This window comes from Balaenoptera musculus, chromosome 16 (assembly GCF_009873245.2).
Source record: "Balaenoptera musculus isolate JJ_BM4_2016_0621 chromosome 16, mBalMus1.pri.v3, whole genome shotgun sequence".
Taxonomy (NCBI): domain Eukaryota; kingdom Metazoa; phylum Chordata; class Mammalia; order Artiodactyla; family Balaenopteridae; genus Balaenoptera; species Balaenoptera musculus.
This window is the reverse complement of record NC_045800.1, coordinates 32,223,794-32,246,403: the sequence shown is the minus strand read 5'-3', so window position 1 is coordinate 32,246,403 and position 22,610 is coordinate 32,223,794. Positions and strand designations below refer to the sequence as shown.

Genomic DNA, 22,610 nt, shown 5'->3' with positions numbered 1-22,610 from the left:
TTTAAAATGGAAACTATTTATTTCCTTGGTGGTTTTGCCTGGTTAATGAACAATTTACTACCGATTACTAAATTTTATAGGTGGAATTCAGTGCAGGTTTCCCTCTCTGAGTTGGCCTTTACATTGAGAATAGAGACTTACAAGATAAGGATAAAACAAAAACAAGCTTTATGACTATTTTCTTGCCTCCCCTCAACCCAAAGAGGAAAAAGGAGGAGATTCCTAGCTCAGGAGAGAGGAGGGAGGGAGAGATGTAGGCATCATCCTGGTGACCTACAGTCCTTGAGAAGCACTGGATATGCCACATCAGATCAGGGGTGGGACAGCAGTTTTTTCAGTGTAATAACAGGTGTAATAGCAATGACACAGACTGGAGGGTATGTTCTACTACTACAGATTGATCCAGAAAGAGCTCATGCTGGTTTTTTTAGGTGGTTGCAGTCATGGCTTATATCAGGAGTGGCTAGCCATTCATGAATTAAGCTGTACGTGCTAAGTAACCCACTAACCTTCTCAAATTGTATCACTAAAAACTAATCACATGACTATTCAAACATAAGTACTTAAATTCAAAGTAGTGTACTAAAACACTGTTGAATCATTTTTAATACAATGTAAGGCCTACGGATTTCAACTAATTTAGGGACAATCTGGTTTACAAATGGAGACAGTCTCATGTATAAAGAAAGATGGTCTCCTTATAAGGTAACATTTGCTTAGAGAGTCCAGGCCCCTCCTGGGAATTTTCCAGGGAATTACCAACATATTCACTTAGGAACAATGTTTTAATAAGGGTTTGTCATTTAACTCTGGCCACAGATGACTGTTAGAACATCACATAGCGAACTATTGACCCACCAGTTCTAAACACCATTTTTCATAGTGCTCCTATAGGAAATTATTTAGTGGCTTATAACTTGAAAGTTCAACCTCTACCAGCACACAATAGTAAGGTAGATGACAGTAATTTATAGCAAGATGATTAAAATGCTGCAATGTAAATATATTTTATGAAATCAAGGGCTATAATCGATCTTGAGGAAGGAGCAAATAATTTCTTTTTGCTTTTCTGTATCTCTTAATTTTCTTACAGTTAACATATTACTTTTTTAAGAAGTTACTTGTAATTTCAAAAGAAATAGAATAAAATTAATATCTTGTAAATATTTTTCTTTAAAAGGCAGTGAAATCTGATCTAGAAAGCTCTATTAGGAACAAAATGGAAGGTCAAAGGGAAAGGTACCAATTAGATCTCAACATTGTGGGCTTGCAATTCAGTCATCATCCTCTCTTCAATCAAGAACAAGTATTATGTGCTAGGCTGCTCCAACTTTATGAGTGTTTTCAGGACAGGCAGCAACAGAATTTATCTCAGCTACTTTATGAGAAGGTGAGAATGGTTTTCATTATATTTACAGAGCTGAACTTTTAATATTGAAAGAGAAAAGAGGCTTCTTAGTACAGAGCAAGCTATCATTGAATATTTTCCCTTAGCACTTTGAATATTTAATCAAATAAAAGAATGGTTGATTTCAGTTTTCCTGAAAAGAAACTATAGGAATTAACTGGCCAGGGAGGCAGCCTCAAACATATCCTGCAGGATATTTAGCATCTATAAATGTTTGCTAATCAATGGTATTCTTGGTCCTATGACTCAAGAAGAATATTTGAAATCATTACTATTTAAAAGAGCCAAATGGCTGTTTTCAATCTTGTAAGAGTGTATTTTTGATAAAAATATTAGTGACCTTGAATCTCTCCTCAAATATGAAGAGTGTTAGTCTGAGAATGATTAATCCAAGTAGTCATCTAATGACGTCATAAAGGGTACATAAAATCTGAAGAGAAATCGAAGGAGTACCCACTGATTATTTTTATGAATTTGCACCTCTCGTCTAGACTCTGTGCTGAGTTTTTGATACATGAGCATTTTGTTAACTAGTGTTCTCTCTGAAAAGATATTTTGATAGGTCTCATTCAGCTACTTAATACAGTTAAAAATAAATATTTAGTGAGGTATTTAGTTAAATATTCAAACCTAATAGAGTCACCAAGATATTCCAATAAGCTGGAAATTAATTGTACCTTAATATATCTGCTTTTTAAAATACAAGTGCAAAAACTACAGGACTTAATCCATTTGATTGAATTTTCACGTAGCAATTGTGTGGGAGAACTTAACAGATGAAGACCATGAATTAATAAGGTCAGAATATTTCCTAAAACAAATATTGAATATTCTAACTTTTAGTTTCATATGACCATTGTTTTTATAAATGAAGGAATCAACTCTGAAATTAAGATGTAGGTCATTGAAAAAGTGACTTGATTTATAGATTTCTACTTAATAGACAGTTTTCCAACAGTATTGTGTAATTTTTGAAGTCTGATCTAGCAATATCAATTATATTTCACTAGAGTACTATCTACTACTGTACATAAAAACTCTACATTTGTTTTTCATGTAGCATGGCTCTCTGTATAAAATAACATTTGGGGATCATTATTTGTAACATGTTTTTTATTATTATTATTATTTTGATTCTTAGGAGCCCAAAGTAATTTCTTAGCTGATTTTTACTTTTCTTCAATTTATTCTTTTATGTGCACATAAACACTTTCTCCAATTTCCTGGTAAATTGTAAAAAGAGTAATTTGGTAGGTCATGTACATGCCCTTCTAAAATGAAAGAGGGGAAGAACAGTAGGGAGGAGGAGAAAAGGCCAAGTGTTACAGAGTGTGTCCATTGGTGTCCTACCAAAATACTGATTTATAATGTATGTATCCTTTTAGTCCGTTGGTGTGAAATATATGGCTCTGCTTGTTCTCAATGGGTTCAAACCAAGTTCAAAGTAGTGGGAAACTCACTGACATCCAAGGAATTCTGAAACTGGAATATGTCCCTTTATATGAGTATGAATCTCACTTAAAGAACAAGGAGAAATGCTGCAGACAGTATTAGAGAGTAGAAAGGATCCTCAGCTTTGCAGCGTTTTGCTATTTTTCCCTCTAGTTTTTTAAAAATTACACAAGTAATACAGGAGTACATTCTCATTGTAAATGATTCAGTGTAGAAGTTTCAAAGTGTGAAAGACCTACTTCAATCTTCACCTCATGGTTTGAACTACAGCTTTAAAGTTCTCTTTTCCATGTATCTGTGTGTATACATATGCCTTGATAGTATTTAACATAAATTGGATCTTCCCATATGTATTATCTGGCAACTTCGTTTTTTAAAATTAATTCTGCATCTTGGAGCTTTTTCCATATCACTATATATAGACCCATAATATACCTGTATTTTAATATGTTTAATCACTCCCCATTCACGACACTTAGGTCATTTCCATCTTTTTATGATTACAAATAATAAAGCAATGAACATCCTTGTACCCATATATTCGAGCACACAAGTGAAAACTTCTTTCACACAAGTGAAATCTAGGCTAGATTCATAGAAGTGAAATATTTTGGTCAAGGGTAAGGGTGCATGAAGTTTAAATTTTATTAGAGAGTAATGAATTGCCTTTCCAAAAAAGGTTTTCAGTTTGAATTTCCACTGACAGTACAGGACAGACCCCACTTCCCAGAGTCCTAACCAGTAGTTGATATTATTTGCCCATTTTTCTGTAGCTTTGTGTATCTTTATAAGAGTTTTCATATATATACACATATACGTATATACACATGTACACACATACACACACACACTGGATGTAAGTCCATACAAGATATATGTCTTTTGAATATGTTTTATATATTTTTGTCCCACTCTGTTTCTTGCTTTTTTAACTTCATTTTTCTTATCTCTTGGAAATATTTAAAATTTTATGAAGTCAAATCTGTCAGTTTTTTTCTTTGGGGATTTTAAGTTTTGTTGTTCGCTTACTAAGCTTCCTAGATTTGTATCAATCAGCATACCTTTGGTTACAACTCACAGAAAACTCTCTCTCAATTGCTTTAAACAATAGGGAAAAAGTATTACCTTCTGTATCAAAAGTCCGAAGTTAGGGCAGCTCTACAGTTGGTTAATCTGGTGGCTCAACAATATCATCAACAACCCTGGCTTTTCTGTCTTTCTAATCTTCATCTTCAGAAAGTTGACTTGGTTAGCTCTTCTCATGGGAACTAACAGAGTGGCTGCTCCAGCTGAAGGCATGCTGGCCAGACACACAATATGCAGCCTAGAGTCTCACTTTGAGAGCCCTCTCCAACCTTTCCCTTACACCACAGCAGATTTCCCCGCATGTCTCATTGCCTAGAATTATATCACATTATCATGCCTAAACCAGTCACTGGCGAGAAGAATGACATTGCTACAAATGGCTAGACTCATCAGGGTTTACATCTAAAATAAATGGAAGAAGATTGAGCAACTGAACAAAATTGGGGCTCTGCCTACCAAGAGAAATGAGTATTCAAGGGCGATCAATAGTGTCTGGCAAACCAAAATTATAAAGATGCCTTTCTAAGGATGCTCAGCATCACTACTCATTAGAGAAATGCAAATCAAAACCACAGCGAGGTATCACCTCACACTGGTCAGAATGGCTATCATCAAAAAAATCTACAAACAATAAATGCTGGAGAGGGTGTGGAGAAAAGGGAACCCTCTTGCACTGTTGGTGGGAATGTAAATTGATACAGCCACTATGGAGGACAGTATGGAGGTTCCTTGTAAAACTAGAAATAGAACGACCATATGACCCAGCAGTCCCACTACTGGGCATATACCCTGAGAAGACCATAATTTGAAAAGAGATATGTACCACAATGTTCATTGCAGCACTATTTACAATAGCCAGGACATGGAAGTAACTGAAGTGTCCACTGACAGATGAATGGATAAAGAAGATGTGGCACATATATACAATGGAATATTAGCCATAAAAAGAAACAAAATTGAGTTATTTGTAGTGAGGTGGATGGACCTATAGTCTGCCAAACAGAGCGAAGTAAGTCAGAAAGAGAAAAACAAATACTGTATGCTAACACATATATATGGAATCTAAAAAAAAAAATGGTTCTTCTGATGAACCTAGGGGCAGGACAGGAATAAAGACGCAGACGTAGAGAATGGACTTGAGGACATGGGAAGGGGGAAGGGGAAGCTGGGACGAAGTGAGAGAGTAACATTGACATATATACACTACCAAATGTAAAATAGATAGCTAGTGGGAAGCAGCCGCATAGCACAGGGAGATCAGCTTGGTGCTTTGTGACCACCTAGAGGGGTGGGATAGGGAGGGTGGGAGGGAGGCTCAAGAGGGAGGGGATATAAGGATATATGTATGCATATAGCTGATTCACTTTGTTATACAGCAGAAACTAACACAGCCTTGTAAAGCAATTATACTCCAATAAAGATGTAAAAAAAGAGTCTATATATTCTCCTAATAATGTGTGTGTGATATGTAATTTCTAACTTTTTATTCTATCTAGAGCTTATATCTGTGTTTTGTGAGGTCAGGCTTCAACTCAATTTCTTTCCCCTAAAAGGTTAGCTTAATATTTCTACTGATTTAAAATTCTGCCTTTATTGTAAACCAGCTTCACATATTTACATAGATTTAAGGACTATCTACTCCACTGACATATTGGTCTGTTTCTGCCCTGTTTTAATTACTATGTTTAATTATTAAATTATGATGTGTAAGGACAAGTGCCTCCTCATTGTTTTTTTCCTAGGATGTATTTGCATATTCTTATAGAGTTGATCTTCCATATGAACCTAAGAATTAGCTTGCCAACTTCTATTTTAAAGATCCTATTACCAAGGCTTCCCTGGTGGCACGGTGGTTAAGAATCCACCTGCCAATGCAGAGCACACGGGTTCGAGCCCTGGTCCAGGAAGATCCCAAATGCCGCGGAGCAACTAAGCCCGTGCACCACAACTACTGAGCCTGTGTTCTAGAGCCCGTGAGCCACAACTACTGAAGCCCATGCGCCTAGAGCCCATGGTCCACAACAAGAGAAGCCCACGCATCTCAACGAAGAGTAGCCCCCTCTGAGAAAGCCCGCGTGCAGCAACGAAGACCCAACGCAGTCAAAAAGAAAGAAATAAAATAAATAAATTAAAAAAAAAATAAAGATCCTATTACCAAAAGAATCTAAAAAAAAAAAAAAAAGTGGATATATGTATAACTGATTCACTTTGCTGTACACCTGAAACTAATACAACATTGTAAATCAACTATACTCCAATAAAAATTTTAAAAAAGATCGTATTACCATTTTTATTGTAATTGCATTGTTATATTAATTTTGAAAGAAATTTTATCTTTATAAAAAATTGGGTTTCCTCATCTAGGAATGTAGTATGTCTTCACATTTGTTGAGGTCTTCTCATGTCTGCCAGTAAAAGTTTATATCAGTTGACTCTAGTCTTGGAGTTGCCACAAACTGTCCCTAACTGTGATAGACAACTTTTGCACGTTTTAGGGTTTTGTTTCCTCTGGTTTTATTTCTCTGTTGATATTCTTGGTGGATATTTCTGTCTGTTTTATACTTTCCTCCGTATATTTTGCTGATTTTATTTTACTTGTTATCCTATGTTGTTATACACTTATTCTTTTATTGTGAAATATAGATGTGTAGATATAATTATAAAATACATGTATAGGTATGGTTGTGATGATGGTAGTGGATATGGATAAAGAGAGGTATATATCTTTTCTGTAACCATGGGATTTTAGATAGAAGATAAGATAAGATTCCTGTGCTCAATATGCCATCTTGATTGATTGGCATTTCTTTATATTAATTGATAAACTAATTACTTAGAAGTTTCAAGGTATAATGTTTGTTTCTTAGACAAATATTGAGGCTCTTCTCAGTTCTGCCCCAAGGTGCTTATATAAAATATATTTTGGAAGACAAGACAGTAATACACAAAAAGTTATACACTTGTGCTTCTGCTGCTCATACCTAGACCTACAGGTGAATTGGCGTGATGGTAACAAGTGGATGAAATGTACCAAAAAAGCTCTTTTCTTTGTTGTAGCTTAAAGCACTGAAGGATGCTACCAAATTAGCAAATGAAAATTTGGAAACAAGCCAGCTGACCAGAAAATCTTTACAGGATTATTATTGGCAGATAAGGTAGGTTTTAGGCCATTCATGTATTCATCAAGCATTTATTAAGTAATTTCTTTAGACAGGGTATAGTACAATGCTATGGATGATATAAAATAAGAAAATAACAATATCCTTACTCTTTTTCTTAAACTGAAGTATAGTTGATTTACAATATTGTGTTAGTTTCAGGTGTACGGAAAAGTGACTCAGTTTTATTGTTTTCAGATTATATTCCATTATAGGTTATTACAAAATATTGAGTATAATTCCCTGTGCTATACAGTAAATCTTTGTTGCTTGTCTATTTTAGGTATAGTAGTTTGTATCTGTTAATCCATTACTTATAATTTGTTCCTGCTTCCCTCCTTCTCCCCTTTGGTAACCATAAATTTCTTTTCTATGTCTGGAGTTTGTTTCTGTTTTGTGTATAGATTCATTTGTATTATTTTTTAGATTCCACATATAAGTGATGTCATATAGTATTTGTCTTTCTCTTTTTGACTTACTTCATAAGTAAAATATTCTCTAAGTCCATATGTTGCTGCAAATTACACTATTCCGTTCTTTTTTATGGCTGAGTAATATTCCAGTGTGTGTGTGTGTGGGTGTGTATGTGTATTTTTTTTTCTTAAGCCAATCATCTGTTGATGGGCCCTTGGGGGTTGTTTCCATATCTTTGCTATTGTAGATAGTGCTGCTATGAACATTGGGGTGCATGTATCTTTTTGAATTAGAGTTTTCATTTTTTCTGGGTATATACCCAGGAGTGGGATTGCTGAAGATCCTTAGTCTTTAGGCAGTTATAGAAATGGTTCCAACCTTTCGTAAAAACTCATTTTTGTGTAAGAATATTTCATAGAAGTGTCACATGAAAGTAGTTGTAGTTTTACAGTCTATTTTTAAAAAATACATGTTGATTAAAAACTACTCTGAACTTATTAATACCTTTCAATTGACTTGGATTATATTTATCTCAAGTGTTTGTATATGTTTGAGAATTAGTCCACATACACATATGTGCAAGATATATTATTAATTCAGTCTAAAAACAATACTCAGATAGTATATAGAGTTAAGGACCCCTGTAAAAAAACGTGATCTACAAGTTGGGAATCATTGGCTGATAGACTCATTGGGAAGAGAAGTTAGGAAAGAATAAAATAACTGGAAAATTAATTTCAAGTCAACACATGAGTATGTGTCAAGGAATCTCCAAAAGCAGGAAAGCTCTCTGGGAGGTACTTATTGGGTAGAAAGTTAAACTATGCACAAAGATATGACAACTGTGAGAGTGATTTGATAGTTAAAGAATTTCCCTGACTCTCTGCCCATTGACCTGAAATGGCTCTACAAGCTCTTAACCACTAGAGGCAAGTTGTTTTAAATAATTGGTTTCCTAGAATAACCTAGTTAAATGCAAACAAGATTACTTGAGGAAGTTGACATATGCCTTGTACAAGTACTGGCACATAGTGAACTCTCAATAAATGTTAGTTGAATGAATGAGTGAATGAACAGAAACCTTCAGTATTTACAAAACAAACTAGTGTTATTTATAAAATTAACTACAACTTAAGGCAAAGAACAGTCATTGGCATAAGGAACACAGAGCAAGTAAGGAAGGATTGAGGAGCAAAGAGAGTGGTAAATATGTGGGTAAGTCTCAATGAACAATCCTGTAGTGATGTAATGATGTCTTACAGTGTATAAAAATACAGAGAGAGTTAAAATATAAAACTTTTAGAATGGAGTAAAGAATGGAGAAGGGTTAATTTAATTAAAGATATTTGCATTGACTAGGAGGAGAATAAAGGTAAAGCTTAATATTAGACTTTGATAAATCAAGGACTTAGATTTTAACTTGTGACCTCTAAAGAAAGAGAATTAAATATATCTTCCAAATCAATTGAAGAGGAAAATAGGGTAATAAGAAAATACTCAAACAATCCAAAAGAAGGCAAAAAAAAAAAAAAATAGAGAGAAAAGGGACTGTAGAGACTGATGAGACAAGGAGAAAGCATAAAAGAAAATGGTGGAGTTAAACCTAAATATATCTAAGTGAGTTAAGTGATCCATTTTTATCTAGACTGGATTAAAATAATTGGATTTTTTTCTGGAATTTTTCTTTGTGGCAGTTATGTCTGAATTTTATTTTATTTTATTTTTATTATTTTTGGCTGCATTGGGTCTTCGTCGCTGCGCCTGGGCTTTCTCTAGTTGTGGCAAGCAGGGGCTACTCTTCGTTGCGGTGCGCGGGCTTCTCACTGCGGTGGCTTCTCTTGTTGCGGAGCACGGGCTCTATGTACATGGGCTTCAGTAGTTGTGGCACATGAGCTCAGTAGTTGTGGTGCACGGGCTTAGTTGCTCCGTGGCATGTGGGATCTTCCTGGACCAGGGCTCGAACCCGTGTCCCCTGCATTGGCAGGCAGATTCTTAACCACTGTGCCACGAGGGAAGCCCAATAATTGGATTTTTAAAAATCCAGTTATATGTTATTTAGGAGAGACTTATCTAGAGCATAGGGATATAGAAAGTTAGAGAATAAAATAATGGAAAAAATATGCCACATAAACACTAACAAAAGAAAGCTGGCATAGCTAAGTTAGTGTAAGATAAAATAGATCTTTAAGGCAAAAAGCTTTACTAGAGCTAGAGGACTACATCAGAATATATGGTTTAATTCACACATGTGCATACACACACACACACACACAGACATATACATATATGCATATCATATGGCTTCAAAATACATAAAGCAAAATTTGACAGGAATATAAGGAAAAATAGCAATTCACAAATGTATTGGGCAATTTTAACACATTCCTCTCAGTAATTGATGGAATAAATAAACCAAAAAATCTTATTAAGGATATAGAAGATTTGAACAACATGCTTAATAGACTTGACTTGGTGTATTTGTAGAATATTGTACCTAACAACTGCAAAATACCACTGTCTTCAAGAACACATGGAACATTTACAAAAATTGACCTTACGTTATCTCAACAAATCTCAGAGTCTCAATATATTCAAAGGATTTAAATCATTTAGTGCAGAAACCCAATACAAAAATGCAAAAAATATTGCTAGGAAATCTCCATATGTTTGGAAATTAAGAAATACAGGTCTAAATAATTTGTTAGCCAGAGAAGACATCATATTGATCATTGGAAAATGTTTTGAATTTACTGATAAAAAACTAATATGTATCAAAATTTGTGAGATACAGCTAAAATAATTCTCAGAGGAAAATTTGATTATTTAAATACATATGTTAGAGAAAAAGAAAGGTTGAAAATTAATGAGCTAAGCATCTTTCTTAGAAAGCTAGGGAAAAGGATAGAAGGAATGAAATAAAGAGAACAGAAATTAATAAGAAAGCTAGGATAGAATCAACAAATCCAGATGTTTGATAAAAAAATTGATAAACTCGGGACTTCAGTTTATGAGGTTATCTTATCCTTGAAATTAAAACCTAACAACAATACAAAAAATACTGCAACCCAATTTCATTCATGAAATAGCTAAACAGAATTTTATCAAATAATATAGCTAAACTGTGGTCATTCCAGGAATGCAAGGATGATTTAATATTAGAAAGTCAATCAGCATAATTTGCCTTACCATAGTGTGTTTGCAAAGTCAGGAAACCAGTAATAGTATATTACTTCAACATCCAAATAATCCGCTCACTACCCATCAGGCAAAGTACCTCTAAATTTGAAGCAATGGTTGTAATTGTTAATCTGAAAAAATGTATAAGAAATATACTACAGAATGTCCAGAAAATCTGGAAATACATGGATGTTTGCAGAGCAGTTTTGAATAGTGAAAAATCTTTAAGAGGTATGAATCTCTAAATGGAATTTCATTCTCTACAACAAGATGTGGGTAAAATGAAAAAAAAAAGGAAAGGTGGAAGGGTCCAGAAGAGTTAGTACAATACATTCTTCCAGGCCATTTGTAATGACTTGTACTGTAGTTCTAATCCACTAACATATTTTTTAAAATTTATTTATTTTATTTATTTGTTTTTGGCTGCATTGGGTCTTCATTGCTGCGTGCGGGCTTTCTCTAGTTGTGGTGAGCAGGGGCTACTCTTCATTGCGGTGTGCAGACTTATTGCGGTGGCTTCTCTTGTTGCAGAGCACAGGCTCTAGGCACGCAGACTTCAGTAGTTGTGGCACGCGGGCTCAGTAGTTGTGGCTTGCGGATGCTAGAGCGCAGGCTCAGTAGTTGTGGCGCATGGGCTCAGTAGTTGTGGCTCACGGGCTTAGTTGCTTCGCGGCATATGGGATCTTCCCAGACCAGGGCTCAAACCCATGTCCCCTGCATTAGCAGGCAGATTCTTAACCACTGCACCACCAGGGAAACCCCACTAACATATTTTTAATCTAACATTATTGTAGTAATACAAAACAGCTCTATGATTTAGAAAAGGAAAAGGACTTCTCCCTGCTACACAGTATATTATGGACCTGGAAACAGATGAAATCCCTTCGACAACGCCAAGGGTTTACAAGCACCTCGATAAAGTTGCAGTTTCAGAGGTGAGTGGCTGCTCTATTTGTTCTTATAGGTCTCCTGAGGAGCTGCCCACGAATAACTGGGAATTCACAGTAACTTGGAAAAGAAAATCCAGAAGCTAGTCAACTATTTGACGTAGTCAACAAAGAACTTGTATTTTGAATGTATAAACAATACTTACAACTTAATAAGACAACTCAATTTAAAAATGGGCAAAATATTTGAACAGACACTTCATTAAAGAAGGTATATGGATGGCAAATGAACACAGGAAACAATGCTCAACGTTATGTTATGTCAATAGGGAAATGTAAACTAAAACTGCAGTGGGATACACTACACACCTATTAGAATGGCTAAAATCCAAAAAAAAAAAAAAAAAAAAAAGAGAGAAGAAAGAAAGAAAAGAAAAAGGCAATAACAAATGCTGGCAAAGCAACAGGAACTCTCACTGATGGCTGGTGGAAATGCAGAATGGCGCAGCTACTTTGGAAACAGTTTGGCACTTTTTGATAAAGTTAAACATAGACCCAGCAATCATACTTCTAGATGGAACATGTAAGTCACAAAAACATATCTAGTGGAGGAGATAGTTACAAATTAAAAACTTTGCTTGTTAATCACTTCTTAAGCTGTTTGTGAACCCACAGTGAAATATTGTGAACCCACAGTGAAATAACTGGTTCTCTCCCACAAGCCGTTGTCCTGGGTCTTTTGTTTTTCAAAACTATAAAAGATTACTGTAATTTCAGGCAATTAAGAAAGATGTTTAGCTTTGTTGATTGTTTTTCCTGCTGTAGTAGTTTTTAACAAAAGTGCTTCTGACAGTTTCTAAACCTAACCCTGCATGGACTTTGTTTATCTTAGGCTCCTGAATTCATGTAAACTTGCTGACTTGCCTCTCATCTTTTAAACCGGTCTAACACACTCGTGCATTATGAACCCCTCTTCAGAAAAGGAGAGTCACAGATGCAATAAGCTTGTTCAGAACGGTAGCTCTGGACCAATATTGCCTGCTCACCACCTACTCTTATTCTACTAAACTCCAATCCCACCTGAGGCCCTTTGCATTTGTTCCTTCTGACATTTACCATTCAACTTTCCCAGTGGACTTTGGCTTGGGTTTGCCTCTCCAGATTGCTCCTGTAGACTTCTGAACTAAACCCCACAGTGTCAGTGATGAGTTTGGCCGCAACAGGACTAGCTAGCCCCAGCTACCCTAAAATGGGGCATTTCACTTGAGCAAAGTATCATTCTTTTTTTTTTTTAACATCTTTATTGGAGTATAATTGCTTTACAATGTTGTGTTAGTTTCTGCTGTATAACAAAGTGAATCAGCTATATGCATACATATATCCCCATATCCCCTCTCTCTTGCGTCTCCCTCCCACCCTCCTTATGCCACCCCTCTAGGTGGTCGCAAAGCACCAAGCTGATCTCCCTGTGCTATGCGGCTGCTTCCCACTAGCTATCTATTTTACATTTGGTAGTGTATATATGCCCAATGTTACTCTCTCACTTCGTCCCAGCTTCCCCTTCCCCCTCCCCGTGTCCTCAAGTCCATTCTCTACATCTGTGTCTTTATTCCTGTCCTGCCCCTAGGTTCATCAGAACCATTTTTTTTTTTAGATTCCATATATATGTGTTAGCATACGGTATTTGTTTTTCTCTTTCTGACTTAACTTCACTCTGTATGACAGACTCTAGGTCCATCCACCTCACTACAAAGAGCAAAGTATCATTCTGATCAACTAGAAAAGCTGATGTTTGAAGATGCTCCTGGGAACTCTGTTTCCAGGCTAAGTGTATCACCAGCAACCTCACCACAGGCCTTCACCTTGTAAACCCTAATTGAATAAGCTTGTAGCCAGGCCTATGTGAAAGACAGTACTTATGACAGGAAGACCTGGGACCTAGACACTGAGCTCAGGTTATCTTTTCTTCATATATTTGGTTTTGGGCATATCGAATTTGATAAGCTTTTGAGACATCCCTAAATAAAGCAACTGAATGGGCAGCTGGATGTATGGTTTGTACTAGAAAGAAAAATGCTGAATTTTGTGGCAGAGTAATAGTAATTGAAGCCATGTGTGTGCATGAATCTGGTTAGGGAGAGGGTAGAGAATGAGATGAAAAGAGGGCCGAGAGCTAAGTCTTGAGAAACTGCCTTGAATGGCTTGATAGAGGAGGAGAAACCAGAGGAGGGACAGAGAAACACCAGTTAGAGTGTTTTGCCACAGAGGCAAAGAAAGGGGAGTATTTTAAATAGGAGGGAGGGTTAATAGTGTTTAATGCTTCTGAAGAATCAGTTAAGTCTAGGACTAAAAATGTTCATTGGATTTCCTCACATGGAGGTTACTGATTGAGAAATTAGAGCAGGTTTTATGAAGTGATGGTGGCAGAATAAAATAGCAGGAAGTTGAGGATATAGTCCTGTCTTCTCATTCAGGCAATAAATTTTCCTTGTCAAACGTTACCAACACTACATTAAACTTAGAGAAACTGCCTGGGTAAGTAGCCACAGACCTTGTTGTATTTTGGCTACTGAACCCAAACCACAGCACTGGTAAGTAGCACGGTGAACCCAGATTCCTGTATATTGTCTTCACCTGTGTTCTCTGTTAGGCTCCTACTTACCTGGAAGGGATCCAGATAACTGTCAGAGGGGCTTTTAAAAGATACAGAAAGAGCAAGCTATTCAAGCAGGAAAATCCATATCATTTCCCAGAGCTACTGAATAGAAAGGAGGAAGCTGTGGAACCAAGACCACTGTCTCAGTGATCTCCTCAAAAAGAGACTGCCTGTTAAAACACCTATTGTCTGAATACTGTACATTGCCTAAGTTACTCTACCCTGGAATCACCTGGGAGAGATCTAAAAACCACTATTATGATTTAGTTGGTACGAAGTATGGTCTGGGCATCAGGAACTTTAAAAATATCCCCAGGTGATTTTAACATGTGACAAAGTTTGAGAGCCATTGGATTAAACAGTAAGTTAATTGACTTTCATATTGATTACCCTGAAGCAGAGGAAAATAATAATAATATTTGTTGAGTGTTTGTTATACTCCAAGCACTGGACTGAGCACTTTACATGAATTAGTGCATTTAATTCTCATAACAACCCAATTTTCAGATGAGAAAAGTAAGGCATAGAGTACTTAAGTAACTTGCCCAAATTCCATAGTGTCAGTAATGTGTCTGGGCTTCAACACAGGTAGTCTGGTCTCTAGCCCATATAGGTAGTATCTACACTAGGTTCCCTATATTTTACTGCAGAAGGCAAAAAGCATATGATATTTTACAATGATAATGAGATATAATTCACATACCATACAGTTCATCCATTTAAAGTGTACAGTTCAATGGTTTTTAGTATGTTCACAGCATTGTGCGAGCATCACCACAATTAACATTTTATAACATTTTAGGCACCCCCCCCAGTAGAACTATCTTCCTATTAGAAGTCACTCCTCACGTGTGTAGATATAGTTTTTATTTTTCTTGGGTATATACCTAGGAATGGAATTGCCAGATCATATGGTAACTCAGTGCTTAACATTTTGAGGAACTGCCAGACTGTTTTCCAAAGCAGCTGCACCATTTTCTATTCCCAACAGAGCATATAATACTTATCAAAGAATCTCCTTTTTAAAAGATTAAAAATAAAAAACTGAACTTTGAACTGAAAAGAATAAAGTCAACTCCCAGACCAATTATTTTCTGAAAGGGTTCCGGAGAACTGGGGTTTTGCTGGACTACTAATAGAAGAGGAATAATAGTAATACCTACTTCGTAGGGTTGCTGTGAGAATTAAATGAGTTAATATGTGTAAAGTACTTAGAATATTGCCTGGCATGTGCTTAGTAAGTACAATGTAAAAGTTAGCTGCTGCTACTACTACTAGTAGTAGTGGTGGTAGTAGTAGTAGTTATTAGTGGTAGTGGTGGTGGTGGTGGTGGTACTAGTTGTAGTAGTGATAATAGTAGTAGTAGTTGTCATCGTTGTTAGTGGTGGTGGTGGTGGTGGTAGTTGTAGTGATAGTAGTAGTGGTAATAGTTGTCATTGTTGTTAGTGGTGGTGGTACTAGTTGTAGTAGTGATAGTAGTAGTAGTTGTTGTTGTTAGTGGTGGTGGTACTAGTTGTAGTAGTGATAGTAGTAGTAGTTGTCATTGTTGTTAGTGGTGGTGGTACTAGTTGTAGTAGTGATAGTAGTAGTAGCAGTTGTCATTGTTGTTAGTGGTGGTGGTGGTGGTGGTAGTTGTAGTAGTGATAGTAGTAGTGGTAGTAGTTGTCATTGTTGTTAGTGGTGGTAGTGGTACTAGTTGTAGTAGTGATAGTAGTAGTAGTTGTTGTTGTTGTTAGTGGTGGTGGTACTAGTTGTAGTAGTGATAGTAGTAGTAGTAGTTGCCATTGTTGTTAGTGGTGGTGGTGGTGGTGGTAGTTGTAGTAGTGGTAGTAGTAATGTCATGAACTGCTTACTGTTTATGCGTAAACCCCAAGGAGTATAACTGAAATTTACCACTTAATATTCCTATAGTGTCCTGCCCTTACACATGCTCATGTTCTCACAGCTTAAAAAATATGAGAGGGACTTCCCTGGCAGTCCAGGGGTTAAGACTCCACGCTTCTACTACAGGGGGCACGGGTTCGCTCCCTGGTCGGGGAACTAAGATCCTGCATGCCATGTGGCAAGGCCAAAAATTTTTTTTAAAATATGAGAGGAAGCAAAATGAGAGGAAACATGGCTTGTGCCCTTAAATTTATATCTTCCATCCCCCTTGGTTACTTATTCTCACCAGAGAGGTTTCTTGATGTCCTTAGAAAAGGCTGAAGACACTAAGTAGGGAGAAATCTGTGAAAACTAAGAACAAGTTTATGAAGTTTTATGTATATACATATATATGTGTGTGTATCATACTGATAATTTCCTTGGGATGTAAAATTATTTTATGTAAGAAATTGTGGTGTGTGTGTGTGTGTGTGTGTGTGTGTTGGCAAGATCTCTAACAACTCTCAAATCCATTATTCCTGCTTTAAATAATTCTATTTATTATTAATTAGGATGAAAATGAATAAATGTGATGAACAAAAACAAGAAGAATTGTCAAAAATGTCTGAGACTCAGAAGAAAACTGAAGGAAAAGCATTTAAGAATGGGGAGAAACAGGAGGTATTTATATTGCAAAATAACATTCAACTCATCTTAACTAGTTATAATATTTGTTTGGTAGAATAGGAAATCTTGGTATTTGTAACAGTTACCCAAGAAAATGACAAATATAAGAAATAAAGTTTAATTTTAAGAATAATTGTCCTAAGCAATGAACTTACATTATAAATTATATATTTATTTTTCTGTTTCTAGAGCTTCTCATATTTAGCTTCAGAATTTGAAGAAATAGATATTGAAAGAATAAATCCAATTACCTTGATGCCACAACTTTCTTTCACAGCAGAATTAACAAACTTATCTAGATGTTCACTGTAAGCATTTTTAAAGGATTATTTCTTCATTATATATTGTCTAGTAATTGTATTGTTTTTTTAATAACGTTAGATTTCTTGAGTGAGTACCATATACCAGGCACTTAGCATGCTTAGTTTAAAAAATATATTTGCACATTTAATTGCCATCATAGCTCTATGGTATTATCTTCATCTTAGAGATGGGGGTCACACTTCTAATTCATGACTGAGGTGGGACATAACTCAGTTTAGACTGATGATTGTTTTTTGTTTTGCTACGGTAGTAATTTTTGTTCAGGTATAGATAGGTGGAATATAAAGCCACTGTGAAAAATAAGGTTATATGGTCACCCTTGCTTGTTGAAGGACCTCCTGGCTTTCATAGAAAGTGTTTGGTATAGAAAAGGCCCTCTGGACAATTTTCTACTTTGACAATGCAAGCTTCTTTCCTTCTCAGTTGTGACTTCTTCCTTGAGCTTTAAGGTTTTCTCCCTACTCCTAGGACATCCATGCATAATCAGATGTCATGCCGATTCCCATTTCTCCCATCTCTAAGCCTTTGGATCTCATCTCCCTTAAAGAGGATGTAGCAACTTAGAGCACTGAACTAGGTACAACTTTCCAACATCTCTGTCCCATGGAACACTTGGTACAGATTCATCTCTGAGTACTGTGAATGTGCATCATTTAGCATGGTGTTGGAAGGTAGTGTGTGCCCAATAAATACTAATCTTCATTAAATGAATGAATAGGTGGTTAAACTTTTAAATGAACATAAAGAGTAGCAAACACAAAGGCACAATTATCATTACCTTCTTTCTGACTAGAGAAGTGCAGCAGTGAAGCAATGTTTTATTTGTTCTACACCTACTTCCAAAAAGGGCCCAAGATGATTTATTATGTAAGACATCCATGCAAAAGGACCATCTAAATGAGGACAAGAGAATAACCATAAAATGGAAGTTGGAAGTAAAAAGGAGAAAGAGAAGGAGGAAGATATCTGTGCTGGAAAGCCTAGGCTAAAACTTAGTGGAGGTCAAGGCAAAAGGCAATATAATGCTTTATATCTTTTCAAAGCTATTGTTGTCATGTGGCACTGCTGTCATTATCCATTTAAAATGTCTAGTTGAATAAGAATTGATTCTCTAGAAAACAATAATATACTGATGTCAAGGATAGAGGTGAAAGGAGTACAGGGATTAAAGAAAAATTAAAAAGAGTTTACAGGTGAAGAAAAAGGCAAGATTTCATGAGGATAAATATAATCCCAAATTAACAAATTTTCATAATCAGTTCATAAGCTCATTATTTAAACTACTTTCAGAGGACTTATTTTATGAAACTATTTCTTTAAAGGTAATTGGGAGGAAGGTCAAAAAAGGCCTACAGGGAGACAGGAAGAGTAAGTAATCTTTTGTCCCATAACCCTCTGAGAAGGTTACAGAGAAGATGAGCAGATATGGGGGCAGGGAGATACTGGCCTATAGGATGATTAGGATGGAGAACAGAAGGGGATTTTATTTTTCATCCTATGGCTTATCTTCCAGCTAGTCTTCTACCTTCTGAAAAGCAGGATCAAGTCTTAAATATCATTAGGTCAGTTGCCTTGCAGCTGAGAAGACATTCAGTAAATGTTGGTTGAGTGAACAAATGAATGGATGGATTGAAGACTCTCTTTGGTAGTCTCATATCATTGAGTGGATCAATTTCTTCCCCCAAAAGTGTTTTCATAGCAGCCCCAGGAAAGTAACCTCTCTGGCTTGCCTGTCTGATCTTTGGGTTCAGAGAAACAATGTCCTGGGGAAAAAAAGGTATACAACCTAAAGCCTAAAGAGATTCACAAAGACCTTTAAGAGGACACAGCAAGCCTATTGACTTAGAGCCACCTCCTTGAGGTTATTGAAGACATGGTGTGTGTGAGTGTGTGTGTGTCTTTTAAAAGTTAGAAAATATTTTTGAATTCTCGATTCAAGCTCCCCCACCACTATTCCTAAGTCCCTCAGCTTTCTCCTCTCATAAGACATCTTCTAATGGGTAAGTGCTATAATCTCTTTAAGTTATAATTTAGTAAAATAGCTGAATGATTTATGGTACCTTAATTTTAGTTCTTTTTGTATTTTTGAGTAAATGTCTTTTTAAAAAAACATTTGACGAGTAGGAAAGGCTTTTATCCACATATAGGCAAATGTTATTGGGCTCAAATGTTATTTGTCCTCTAAAATGATCATATTTTAACATGTTGAGGTGCATTTTGAAAAGAATAATATTTTATATCTGGTTTGCTTTTCAAGGGTCCATTAAAGGTTTATTTAATTTTTAGGCACGAACAAAGGAGGAGAGCCAAAATTCAGAAGCTTAAATATTTTATTAAAATATTATACAACAGTAAACAGGTTTCTTGCACTTCAGTATCTCCCCTACAGTTTGATTTTAAAGTCATGTTTCAACAAATTTTCAATATTCAGTTAATATATTGGCCTGAAACAATTTGTTTGGAGGTATGCCATTGTCATTTAATTTTGTATCTTACTTTATGACATACATAATTTTAAATTTCTTGTTAGCTACTGTTATATGTGATGAGTAAGTTCTTTTATATTGAGATGACTGATCTATATGGGTAGACAAGATATTTATAAATAATATATTTATAATTCATCAATAGTCTTTTATTAATAGCTGTAAGTACAAAATTATTTGATTTGTAGTTGTTCTAAATACTTCTTTCCTGCTAAAATTCTTGCCAACCCTAGATGTGCAGCATTATTATTCATTTGTTAGTGAGGTAGAAGAGAGTTGTTTAATCTATGAGTAGTATAGCTATTGTAAGTGTTGAATGATTTCTCCAAATTGCCCCAGCCTTGACTTGGTGATTTCAGTCTCTTGATATATTTGTTCATCTTTTTTAAAAATTTTGGATCCCTTTAAGAATCTGATGAAAGAACACACATACAGCAGACCCCTGATTCCTGCCCAAACACCCCACCATAAGAATCCCTTGACTAAAAGAAGAAGAAAATAGGATGATGGAGAAAAATTAGAGACAGTAAAGGAGTTTAGACAAGATGGTTAATATAAGGGTTAAACTTGCACCTAGAGCTGAAAGAAAAGTTAGGAGGGAGTAAAGATTTGTTAACTAATGAGAACCCGCTGTATAGCACAGGGAACTCCACTTCGCTGTACAGTACAAACTAACACAACATTGTAAAACAACTATACCCCCCCAAAAAAATAAAAATAAATAAAAGTAAAGATAAAAACATTTGTGTATGTGAGTGTGGGGTGGAGTTTGAGGTATGGGGAGAAGATTATTATTACAAATCTAAATCAAAGTTATTTTTCAATGCCTAAAATAATTTTGTGCTATCCCTGATCAAAAGCTGTATTCATTTTGTTCATCTGAGCTGTCAAGTTACTATCATCTTAAAATGTACCTCTGTTGAAATTTCTATTTAAAAAATATACTGACTACACATTCCTACTATTGTACCTAAAATAAATTGTGATATAATAATCCAACCACTTGAAGTTTAAAATCTGCCCCCTCCCAAAATAGATAAGTGTGTATTTTGAATCCCGCATCATCCCATGAATTAGCACATGATCTTAACAAAACAAGAGGCAGGGAAAGAAAGGAATCTATCTAGGGATAAATCGCACCATTAACTTGCTAAATAAATCTATATGCCCTAGACTAACAGATTCTAACCTACATTTCTAGTTTTCTTCTTACTATTCTTCTTTACTCTTTCTTCACTTCAGCCAAACTGAACTGCTTGTTTTTTCTGTACATCCTTGCAATTTCCTACTTAGAGTTTTGAATATTCTAGTTTCTCCACTTATGATGCCTATTTTCATTCTTCACACTCCATCTCAGCCACACAGTAGTGTTGGTAGCTTCCATTAGGAGACCAGTCTGTCTCTGGGGAGATTCCAGGTAGAATTCTCTACATTTACATTTGCTACCATCCAGGATCTGGCCTCCAGCTCTGCAGTCTCAGAAACTGGATTTAACAGTTCCATGAGAATGCATCTACATACCCTAAATAAATTTACAAGGATGATGTGTAAAATCAGAATGCCAATTCAACATTTGAATATATTTATCAGTTCATTGTCTCATTTTAGTTAGTCAATTTACTAATTTACAGTAAGAAAATTTTTTCACAGACCTAAATACTTTAAGTCCATTAGCTATAACCCCTACAAACCTTTCTGTATTAGGGATGCCTTTGTCAAAGGGACCAATGTGTTGGGTTAAATTCACTCTAACAGGGACGGTATTTAGATGACCAGAAAAATATTTGCCTCTTTATCTTTCCTTTTCCCCTGCTTTCTTGGTTAATCAACTATCCTTTTGATTGGTACATTCTTTTTTATCTTTCACGGGGCATTTACCCCCCCCCCCCTTGATTTCCTTCTTCTTAGAACACATATCACTGTTTCCCCAAACACTGATAACACAGTGTAAGTCAAAATGAGATTTTTCTATTGAAAAAAATTTAGGTTTGTAGTTATGGCATTGATGGAATTATAGTAGAAAGCACAGCATACAGAATCAGAAGACCTGGGTTAGTACCCAGTGGACATCTATGAGACAGTTTACTCAGCAACTCCCTTACTCCTTCTGGGACTTTTCCTCCCTTCCCTGCCCCATAGCTTGTTTAACCTGTCCTTGGATTCCATGAGCCAACAAATCTCCCCTTTTCTTAAGCACTTCACCTGGGTTTCTATCACTTTTAATAAAATTTAATATAGTTTCATATAGAGACTCCACTTCTTCATTTACAAAATGGGAAGAATAATACCTATTTCCTATAATTTTTATCAGGTTTAAATGAGGTAAAGAATTTTAAAAGTGCTACACAAAAGTAAGTTATTCGGGTATTGTGTTATATGTACCATATTCACAGAACTGTATTTGTAATCCTTTTATTCAATTGATTTTCTTTGAAACCAGTAAAAGGCATTATACTTTTAAATACATAGGATTATCTACTTTTCTCACAATCATGTGGATCAAATGCTATAGAGCAATACCTATTTTACATTCTAGTATTTTTAAAAGCATTATGTTAGTGATGATCTTTATTTTAGTTCTTTTTCTATTTTGTACTCTCAGTGATTTATCAACCATTTCTTTTATATTTAGGTTTATGAAATAAGTAAAAGGACAAGCTTATTGGCAAAACTATATTTACCCTTACCTAAAAACACAGAGCTAAAAGGCAAAACTGTTTTGGAATATGTAGAATTTAGCTCTGATAAGCTGGTCATACCTGCGTATGGAGAAGTAGGAAGCAGTAAGTTTATTAAAAATGTTTCTTCCCTCCTATTTTCTTCACGAGTTCCATATCCTAAATGACCCTGGGTCATTTATATGAATAAAGAATCCTATATTTACAATATTAGGTTAAAAATGAATTAAGTTCTTCTTCCAGACATTAAACTAATTTTTAAAACTTTGACTTGAATCAGATCTTTGGGATATCTAAAATTCGGGATTAGCCCCTTTGCTTTTCCTAGGACATC

The 22,610-nt window shown here is 35.6% G+C and overlaps 1 protein-coding gene across 1 annotated transcript in view; it reads left to right on the top strand.

Annotated features, from left to right (window-relative positions):
- CC2D2B (coiled-coil and C2 domain containing 2B) overlaps window positions 1-22,610 on the top strand; it is a 99,416-nt gene that overhangs the window by 19,437 nt on the left and 57,369 nt on the right. The window contains 7 exon segments of the mRNA XM_036828981.1: window positions 1,181-1,390; window positions 7,004-7,101; window positions 11,490-11,630; window positions 16,674-16,782; window positions 16,978-17,096; window positions 19,399-19,576; window positions 22,231-22,381. Coding sequence (XP_036684876.1) covers window positions 1,181-1,390; window positions 7,004-7,101; window positions 11,490-11,630; window positions 16,674-16,782; window positions 16,978-17,096; window positions 19,399-19,576; window positions 22,231-22,381 — 1,006 coding nt within the window.